The sequence below is a fragment of the Berghia stephanieae genome, chromosome 6 (genome assembly GCF_034508935.2).
Source record: "Berghia stephanieae isolate SIO BIC M18660-M18661 chromosome 6, UCSD_Bste_1.3, whole genome shotgun sequence".
Lineage (NCBI taxonomy): Eukaryota > Metazoa > Mollusca > Gastropoda > Nudibranchia > Aeolidiidae > Berghia > Berghia stephanieae.
The window spans coordinates 11,878,603-11,890,105 of NC_088365.1; the positions used below are offsets into that span (position 1 = coordinate 11,878,603).

An 11,503-nucleotide genomic window follows, 5' to 3' on the forward strand; every position below is an offset into this window, starting at 1 on the left:
CACTTCTGTCCTGCCTACCACATTCTCGAAATATGAGAATGCCTGCTCCATCATCCCTGTATCTCTACTACTGCCTGGCACCACATCGACTGACCGCGAAAGGTCAGCATTACATACATCTTTACTGCCTGACCGCGAAAGGTCAGCATTACATACATCTTTACTGCCTGAACGCGAAAGATCAGACTCAATGTCATCATTACATATTGGCCGCGAAAGGCCAATATTGACATTGGCATCTTCCTCCTCCATTTCATTAAAACGGTCAAAGGCCTCCTTCATTTGGCTCACCACTGGCACCAATCCCATCAACACACTGAGTTGTTGTTTTATTTCATTAAAGTCCAGTTCAACGTTACTACTACCAGCACCGTAACTGCTCCCCTCAGTTTTCTTTCCTTTACCTTTCCCCTTCACACCTCTTACACTTCCTTTCCCAACACATTCCTTCTCGCTCGCCCCGTCTTTCACTTCACCACCTCCTTTCCCTTTCTTATCGTCCGCTCGACTACTCTCGATTGTTTCTTTCTCCATCACCGTCTCGGAACCAAAAATGGCGTTCATTGTTTGTAAACAAAGGGACCGAGATGGCAGGCGATAAATAGGCGTTTAACTATTGTTTAAAATTGCACAAGTTTTATGAATATATACACTATCCAGATGAATGAATTCACAACATATAAATTGAACACAGTTCCGTTTGAAAATATAGAATAATAATAATATAGAATTTAAATCAAATTGAAGTTGGTGGGCTCAAGTGATCAACGCTAAAGCAACGCTAAAAGTGGTCACGTGACGCAGCGCTTCCTCCAAGTGGCTCCTATCAACATTAGACGGAATAATTACAATTAAAGCACAAAAGAAAAGATGAGACAAAGGGGAATTGGTTCAAATAGGGAACAGATGTAGATTCCAAGAGCACACCGTCAAAGTACTTAGTTTGAGATCACCCAAAAGTCTCATCCAGACACAAGCACAGGTCCGAACTAAGAGGAATACACTCAAATGTTTACCAATCATATAATATGTAAACTAAATATAATACAATGCATAACAGAGAGATGATTTACAAGGAAAAAAATATCTCCCAAAACTATAACTATACATTCGACTGTTTCCCTCCCAGCCAGGGTCAGGACAAAACCAAGTAATCTCATTCCAACGACAGGAAACAATTGGAAAACGGGTATGGGGGGGGGGGGGGGGGGGGGGGGGGATAGAAGACACAGCATGTACCTCCCTGCCTATTTATTTCTCACTTGATTTATGAAGTCACGATTACAGTAGGGGTGTTTGGAAGTCGGGATAGCTGGGTGGGGTTCCTGACCTCCGATAGTGGGCAGGGAGGTACATACTATGTCTTCTATCCCCTTATCTGTTTTCCAACATGCTTTCTGTCTTTGTCTTGGAATAAGATTACTTGGTGTTGCCCTGGCCGGAGTCCTAGCTGGGAGGGAAACAGTCAAATGCAGAGTTATTGTTTTGGGAGATGATATTTTTTTCCTTGTAAATCATCTCTCTGTTATGTATTATTATATTTGTTATTTTGAATTTATAATGTAAGCATTTGAGTCTATTCCTCTTTAGATTTTGTGCTTGTGTCAGGATGAGATTTATAGGTGGTCTCAAACTAAGTACTTTGATAGTGTGCTCTTGGAATCTACATCTGATCCCTATTTGTTCCCAGTTCCCCTATGTCTTACTTTTTCTTGGGTGCTTTATTTGTAATTCTAGAACTTTTTACTATCCCATTTTCTTCCTTTTTACTGGCGCTGATATAACCTAAATGTGTTGCAAGCGCCATAAAACCCTTAAAAACATAAAACATAAGTCGGGATAGCTCAGTTTGTCTGCCAGATCATTGCGGAATGATCAGTTGGAGGAGTCTGAATAAAGCTCCACCTAGATCAAGACTATTCTATTATCTGGTGGGGCAATTGTTCTATCAACTGACCCAAACAAGAATGAAGGTACCTGGTAATTTATTTTATTTCGCGCTGGGGGCGAGGGGGGACATATTCTTTTTGAATTTAGGGACGTAGAATTGTGCATTTAACTGAGCTTGATTATATAGTACAATATCTACTAAATGTTGCTCAAAAGTGGTCCAGAAGCCAACAGCAACACTAAATTTGAATACAAGAGTAGCTGCTATTATTATTATAATTTCTTTTCAACAGAGACAACATTGTTACCGTCCAGAAAGAGCCTTTACACCACCCTTGGCTGTATGTCAGCTGTAGGGTACTCAATGGCGTGTGGAATTCCCCACAGGTTTGGGGAGGGGAGAAACGTTGGATTCACGCAGGGCTGATATAGTCTTCAATGGTCTACAGCAGTCTGTCTCTCTCTCTTTTTTTCTTTTTTTTTTGTAGGAAGATAATGACTTTTTTTTACCATTTTAGCTTATTATAATACAATAGGATCTTGAAATTGGGAAACCTGGCAAATCAGGAAGAAATTACAGGAAACAGACGTTTTTCAATATAATTTGGAAAAAAGGTCCCTGGCTAATTGGGACAAAAACGTCGTGAGTCTGTGCCTGACATTCATTTGGACGATTTTTATTGCAACTTTCCACAATTCTCCACTTCCAATGTCACATGATCAATGCAAATGGAGCAGGAACACCCAATCAAAAGTTTGTCACGACACGGACAGCTTATCAACGAATACTAATCTACTTAATCCTCTTCAGGTCTTGAGCCATATTGGGCATCCAGCAGACAGACATCTCTATTTTTTGCAGTCGGCTGACAGACCTGCTTCCTTTATTTCTTTTTCCATGGTCCTTCGCCACATTTGTTTGTTTTGTTTTGGTTTTTAAGGGTTTTATGACGCTTGCAACACATTTGTTTGTTTTTAAGGGTTTTACAGCGCTTGCAACACATTTAGGTTATATCAGCGCCAGTAAAAAGGAAGAAACTGGGATATTAAAAAGTTCTAGAATTACAATTAAAGCACCCAAGAGAAAGTAAGACATAGGGGAACTGGGAACAAATAGGGATCAGATGTAGATTCCAAGAGCATTAATGTACTTAGTTTGAGATCACCTATAAGTCTCATAAGGACACAAGCACACAATCCAACAAAGAGGAATACACTCAAATGCTTACATTATACATTAAAAATAAATATAATAATACATAACAGAGAGATGATTTACAAGGAAAAAAAAATCATCTCCCAAAACTAACTATACATTTGACTGTTTCCCTCCCAGCCAAGGAACCTCGGCCAGGGTCAGGACAAAACTAAGTAATCTCATTCCAAGACAATGACAGGAAACAATTGGAAAACTGGTATGGGGGGATAGAAGACAGCATGTACCTCCCTGCCCACTATGGGAGGTCAGGATCCCCACCCAGTTAAAAAATAAAGGAATTATTTTCCTTTAGGCCATGCTTCCTGGATTAGAACAGAAAATAACAAGGAAAAGAGATATAGATGGATAAAAGGTAGGGACTCGGGGATCTCTCTGGCTAATATGGGGGGGGGGGGGGGGGGGGGGGGGCGACGACGACAAAGGCCACCAAGCACAGACATTTTATTTTTCATATTTTAATAGCACCAAAATAAAACATCAAGATTGATGATGACTACATGAGACAATTGCAATGGTGGAGTGAATGTCACTAGAATAATAATTGGTGGTAAAAAAATGACCATAGTTGATGATATTAGGCAGTCGCATATGGAATGTCTGAAAATTTGGAACATTTTCATTATTAAAGTATACAGTAAAAACCTTACATAACGTCACATTTGTGATCGAAGAAAAATCTTTGGAGAAATGGATAGGTTTATCTTTTCAGTGCAAGTAGTTTTCATTGAAGTAACTATATGTTACTATTTATATTACCAAAAAATTTTTATTCTCTATTGTCTTCTGGCACTTTTCTACTCACTTCATATCTTGTTGTTACCAACATAAGTGCCTGCTCCACTCACTTTTCTGAATTAAAAATTCACCCCATACACCGGAGCATACTCAATGTCTCAATCGTTTCTATGTTATATGTTTGTGTTGAGAATATTGGCTATTAAGCTGAACTGCTTGTCAAAATTACTTCGCGATGGTTGTGTGCGAGCGAACCGGCGGTCTCCAGAAGTGGGTGAGAGAGGGATCTAGAAATGACTTGGGTTTGAAACGAATATTTTTGTGTTCGTGGATAGCTCACACGGTAGAGCCACGCTCTCACCTGCCAGGCGGAGTTGTCGTACCAGTAAGGTCGCAGGTTCAAACCCCACCACTGCCACGAAAAATTTTTTATTCTCTATTGTCTTCTGGCACTTTTCTACTTACTTCATATCTTGTATTTATATTACCGTGCTGATGTCATATAAATAATTCGAACTTTGAAATTTAATGTAAGTGATAAGTGAGGTTGGTGCAACTTTGTCGTCTAAAATGAATGTTCAATCACATAAGACTGTTTTATGACTGTCTATTTTAGCTAAACTTAAGTTAATGAAAAGATCAAGATTGCTAAAACCAGTACTCAATATAAAAACCAGTCTTATTTTAATCCTCAGTCAAAAGACCTCAATCAAAGTTTTCTATCGTGAAGACCTTCACTGATAATACCAAATATTGTAGAACAGGATGTCGATTATCTAAGAATTTACAAACCAATATGGTTAATGATAAAGAAATTACTATACCAAAAATCATGACATTTACATATCTATGGATATATATATATATATATAGCGTAAGTCATGAAATAAATATTATCTCATGAGCACAGGGTAAACGGTTATTATAATGGCTACTTCATTTCAAAATGTATATAACGATGAATTATATATATAAAGGCAGTAAAACTACAGCAAAAACTACCCGTAAATAACAGGATATTTTTTAAACAATAAAATTCTATAACCCTTTAAAGGCGAGACAAAGTTTATCAAATTTTCCCCAATAATTCAGACCTGCCAAATTAACCAAAAAAAACCCCGTCATTATCAGTAAAAAAGAAAAAGAAAAAAAAATGGCAATGACACATTACTAGACAAAGTAGAAAAAAAAAAGAAGAAAATATCCAAGATAAAATCATCTCAAAGAATCAAAGATCAAATTTCGTCTACTGGGGATTTTAGACCTTCAAATTACTGGACAGACTTGCTATTATAGAGTCTCAGTGATTACCTGAAAGATTGAATGATTTGATTTTAATGCTTAAATTCTCAACATTAAGGAAGAGAGTTCTGTTGTAACATTTTTTCTTTGCTATTATTACACAAACAAATTGGGCCCAACATGGATGTGGAAGCCTTCAAAACTGTCTTATCCATCTACCTAATGTTTACGACAGAGCAACATTAATCGTTGCATTTTTGTTAGTGCTCTAATGGTAAAATGATTTTGATTAGGGTAAAATCAACAATTGCCTGAAAGGGTTAAAATCCACCATTCCATAAAAAGATAAAATAAAATAACATTCCATTGGAAAAAAAAAAAAAAGGAAATTTCATTTTTTGATTAAACAAAGATACTTTATATAATAGATAAAAGGGGAAAAAATACTCGAGAGTTAATTAATAGTAATACTATGAGGAAAACAATATCTTCAATTTGATGAATACTGTATATGAGAGATTGTATAGATTAAGGCACTGTATAAAAATTAAAATGAAAAAGTTATCACCAAAATGACCTGAGATAAGGTAAAAATTTGACCGCGTCAATGAATAGATCAATAGTTAAGGGAAAACTGTCAATTCACTACACCCATGTTTTATCTTTCTTCTTTGGTTTTATGGTTTTGTTATTTATTTTCCCCCCTTTTTTGTACTTTAGTATTTAAAATAAATCATCCAAATAAAAATAAAATACATTTTATTCATATAGCAAACTATAATGTATGTAATTAAAGACATCATTTTCTTCGCATATCATTTACATACTTTCAGATATTTAGTATTGGTTATGATGATTGAGACACAATGGATTTCATTTTTTGAAACCTAAAAATCCATTCTGCACCCTTTCTCAGGCCTGCATCTGCCCCCTGAAAAAATTGTCTGAAAATCCCCTCGACGTTTGGGTCCAGGTCCAGGACAGAGCCCTGGTAGGGGGTCACGGGGTCAACCAACGTTTCCCTGAAGCCAAAGCTTTTTCAATATAACATGAGCAAAGATTCCCATTTCCCGGAATATTTTCTTAGAGTTTTACCAATTCAATAGGCTGCGTGAAACAAAATGAAAAATTTTAATTTTTTCTTTTTTTCTGACGAAGTGAAATTGTCGGAAATGCCGGCAAATTTACAGGCCTGCTTTCTTCATAAGGAAAAGTCTTGTATGTTTTGGGTATTTTTCTTTCTCATTCACTTTACACAAACATCCAACACACTTTTTAATCACCTGTAACAACTACAGATGACGTCTAATTAATACGCAATGTCACAAGTCCAAAGGGCTTGAAATCAACTGGATGAGAGTTGGGATTTTGAGAAACCTAACTTCGTCTTCACGAGAGGAATTCAAGCATCGATTGAAGACATTCTTATTCCGACAGGCTTTCTTTTGATTATGTGTATAATTAGCGTTGTTCGTGTACTGTGTTAGGGCTTAATGATTAAGTTAATCTACGTTATGTGCCCAGAGCCCTCCTGATGAAGGGATGTTTGGCGCACTATAAATCTATACCATTATTATTAATTATCCACAATAGAGAATCCTGTCAATCACATAAAGCACCATTTTATAAGGTGACCTTGTGTTTTGTGTCAGTTGTCACAAAATTTTGAGAACAGATCACTTAACAATATGAAGTTTATCAAATTACAAAATACATTACCACTTAATTGTGCTAGGTTTTAGTGACTAGAATACAAAGAACACCTAAAGGTTATTTGGACTATAAAACACTCATAGGTCCTAAGTCAAATGGTCAAAAAGACAATTTGCATAGCTGAAAACTTATAAGATTTTATCATCGTAAATCTAAAGGTTCTTTCCTAGTTTTAGGATGAAAACATTTATGATAATTCAAAGTATAAAAGACCCTTCGTATAAAATGGTCCCTCAAAGTTATCATAACCCTGAGTAAAAGACAAATTAAATGCATCCAATTCTCTGATGAAGACAACATCTGAATTTGTAACAATAACTTAAATCATGAATGTTAAAGTTTGATCACCTGATGTGCACAGCACATTATATGCTGCATAAATTTACCTAAATATATCTTCTTCGCAATTGATTTGATGTCTGTAACATCTCATTTAATATATATTTATATATATATATATATATATATATATATATATATATATATATATATATTATATATATATATATATATATATATATAGATATATATATAGATATATATATATATATATATATATATAATGTTTACAACATTATTCAGTCTTAAATGAATGTTGTTTATATTACTTTGTTACCAATGCATGAAAGTTACACAGAGCATTAAATTTTTTAAAAAGCTTATTGAGATACGATAAAAATTTAATTTTCCATGAGGTCTAAATATATCAGGTGGTCACAAAAAAATGTGCCGCTCTGTCGGCTTGTATCTCTTCACTGGATTTCTTTCAAATTCAACACACAAATACTATAAATCATCTTTATACGTAAACTGTCAAAATTTTATGAGTATGAATTGAGAAACAAAAAAAAAAATACAGTGATTTTTTTTGTTTGTTTGTTGCTTTAGGTCTCTTCCAACACAATTGAGGTTATATGAGAGACCGCTGAAACAAAAAAAACAAGCAATCTAACAAAAATAGTACAAATGTCAATCAAAAGCATAACCTAAAGATATCATAAGCTAAATTATAAATAACCAAGAACAAACAGGCAGAGGATTTACAGGAAAAAAAATATCCCTGTCAAAAATACAATCACAAACCAAAGAAGCAGGATAGGCTAGTAAAGAGAAGAAGAAACGACATCACTATCGGATCGTACACCCATGCCAACATCATAGGTATATGATTCAAGGGTGATGCTCCCATCCAACCACCCGCACAGTGATTTTTCAAAACCATGTTCAGAAATACAGTATCAGAGAAAAATGACGCAATGCTGCGGAGAGTAAAATGGCGATGATCCTAACTTTTGTTGCCATTTTAGTAAACATTAATTATGTCACCATAAACATTATTTTCATCATAATTTTCCTTACGATCACATTCACATCCCTTTTTTGGTTACAAAGTTAACACTTTAAGTGATCAATAGCATTGCCATCCTCTTTAATGACACAATGAGTGTCTTCTTTAAAGAATTACAATGTGCAGAAGCCACAATAATTTGCATCATCTTTTAACCGATATCAAAAATTTTAGGTGGTGCTACAATATTTTATATAACTCAAAAACCGCTCATTCAATTATTTTGATATTTTGAAATTCTATTAACAAAGAATAGTTCTAATTGTAGAGAAAATTTGAAAAAGATAACTTCATAACTTTTTACAATAGAAAGAAATAACAGCAGCACGTTGTTTTTTTTTTTTGTGACCACCTGATAAATAATAAATAAATTGTATCTCAACATTATCAGCAACTGCAGTGTAAATTAAGATCAGTTAATTCAATGCTAGCCAGTTTGCTGGACACCAAAGTCACATTTTTAAAAAATGTCTATTGTCTATGTAGTAAGTATCCTAAAGAATTTAATTTCAATTCCTACTCTTGTGATATTCTTTATCAACTAACTGTCTATAACATTTAAAATATTTACCATTTTATTTGTCATTGTGACTTTATCACACGGCGACTAAAACTCGAACTTTTAGTTTGAGCCAGCGCTCCACCGGTGGGAGGGTAATTAATCAAGTTGTGACAGGTCGATGACTCATCATGCTACCGGCATCAGCATTTTCGCTACCTGTATTTTTTCTCTCTGATTCTGCATTTTATTGATATTTTCAAATAATCGTTGCTCAATAATCCGTTGACGTAACTTTTTCTTATTCATATATTCTTGTTGTTCATAATGTAAAGAATATTGTCATACCATTTGTATGGCTATGAACCGAATGGTTTTACAACGCCACTCTCCATGAGTTGTACTATAATTCAATGCAAGATCATAACTATAATTGGTAAGAAACATGTGAATAAATAGCATAAGTCACCGTACAGGCGAATAATTTTGGGATAATCAGAAGCAGAAGAGAATGAGGAAAATGTGTATGTAAGTTTTATGGCCTGTTCAGACCTGGCAGTCCTGTGAGAGGTCTTGATATTGTGGTAGCTCCTTATCAAATCCACCAGTATCCTGTCCACAAATTAGCCAGTCACAGTGATGACTGGAAGGTACGTGTTAGTGTGTGTCTTATAAAACTGATATCCAATCATTCCTTATGAATAAGATTCACTTGATGACATATTTCATTAATTAATAATATAAATTCTATGGTCTGTCACGTTCCCGATCACATTGTCAGTAATAAATTTACTAAGAAATATTTCTATCACTCTCTCTCTTCTATTTTCACACATCACAACTAACAAAGTTTCATGTCTAATCACAATGCATGCAACACCATTATGAAAACAAATAAACAAGTTTAACAATAGTTTCTCATCTATTTTCAACACCAACCAGAAAGGAGAGATATCATTCTAAAATTTAGGATTATTATTAGGGGCCTTTATGAAGTACTGACGTCTGGTTAAACTTGAAGCAATGATATTTCCATTGTGAAAGGCAATTTTGTTTTTTCACTTCGAAGTCCTCCTGCTCTTTTTTCAATCTTCCCTATGCTAGAATGATTCAACCAGTAAATGCAGTGCATTTCCAATATATGTAATTTGGGGGTAATTGAGTGAGGGAATGCTTCTCTGTAATTCTGCAAATACCTTGCGACGGCTTCCTCTGCTCTTTTAATTTCTTCTGATGACATGGGATTTGAATGTGATACTAATTTATGTACATCTGTCATTTAAAGTATTATATTTGATCTCAAGTTGAATTATTTTCGTGATTTGGGTGTCTCTTTGGGTGTTTGTACTAACTGCATGTATAGCTGTCTTTGTAAGGTGTCTGTAGATTACTTTCTTTATGTATTTGTGGCAGTGATTGGCAATGAAGTGGCCACCGTGAAATGCTTGTCTGACAATTTTATTCTGATCTAAAACATTTTGTATTGCTTTTCTAACTGGTCCGATGATACTTTATTTACATTCTTTCATGTCATGCAATTTTTTCTTTATCTTTTTAAATTGCTTCTCCCACCTCCTCTTTTCAAACATCTTTTGCCATAAAGTCTACATAGATTATTTAGTTTTGTTATTTGAGTTTCAAGAGAATGTTCCATCCATGTCTGTAGTACAAAAAAAATTATTTCAGTACCACAAATAAAATTAATATAAAAAAATAAAATCACTCAACCAAAAATATTAATGTTATTTCACACAACGGATTGCCCAGATTTTAAATAATCATAACTTTTTTATTTCGTGTGAATTAAGCGTACTTCTTGGACATACTAATTGCAAATTTATTCAATTATTTTAGGGTGTAAGAAAATATGACCCTCATGGTGACAAAACATGTTTTAAAAATATTTTAATCAATGATATACGGTGGACAGAACAATTTCACTCACTAATTTGAAATATTCTTATCTGCTTTATAATCCAATAGGCACTTCACAAAAATATATATAATGACGACAGAAACTTAAAATATTTTTAAAAAATACGAAGAAATTGTGTGGGACACATAGGTTTCCAGTATTAAATGATGTAAAGAGTGCATTTTTATGAATTTTTTGACAATATCATCCTTGTTTTTGGACCTCGCTTACCTCCCCTTGTTTCAACTGATGAAGGTGCAGGTAATTAATCACTTGTGACAGGTGAAGTTCCCTGTTATCAGTGATTTGCCTGTGATCAGGGGAGTGGAATGGGCGACAGGGGAAGATGCACAGTGGGTGGCACGGGGGATACAGCAAGATCAAAGCAAAAACTAAAGAGTCAAAAATTAAGTTAGTTTTATTCGCCGTGATCATAAAATCGTGTAGAATTTTATAGCAATATAAAACGATTAGTTTTTATCAAATTTCCCCACCACCTAAATGGTGGCTCATCTAAAAATAATAAAATTGTTAATAAATTGCGATATAAACTAAAGTCATTATCAGTCATTGACTAAGTGATAAATGACATATTTCATTTCCATAGATAATAAAATTTCTAAATTTTTATAGAATTTATAATTCTGCTTTCTGCGGGGTGCCAAGCACAGCTCCATATTTCTCACGCCGTGATGTGATGAAGGCAGGATGGTTTCGTACATAATCGGCAGACTTGAAAATGAGACGCATGAACTCCTCGCTGTCGAAGGCATAATTGGTGAATTTGGCGTGAGCACCCAATGTTGGATGATGTCCCTGATGAAGAAAAAATAATTTTTTAAAAACATATTTTAAGTACAGTGGAAACCATTTATAACAGGCCGGGTTATAACAGGGATCGGGTATAACAGGGATTTTTCAAATCCCCGTATTTTACCTCTC

General features: G+C 34.7%; 1 protein-coding gene across 1 annotated transcript in view; it reads right to left on the reverse strand.

Annotated features, from left to right (window-relative positions):
* Positions 1-10,987: 10,987 nt before the first annotated feature.
* The window catches only part of LOC144974482 (EGF domain-specific O-linked N-acetylglucosamine transferase-like), a 21,197-nt gene continuing 20,681 nt past the window's right edge, over positions 10,988-11,503 (reverse strand). Inside the window, exon 16 of the mRNA XM_078917383.1 lies at positions 10,988-11,377. Coding sequence (XP_078773509.1) covers positions 11,198-11,377 — 180 coding nt within the window. The 3' untranslated portion in view covers positions 10,988-11,197. The remainder of the gene's footprint in view (positions 11,378-11,503) is intronic.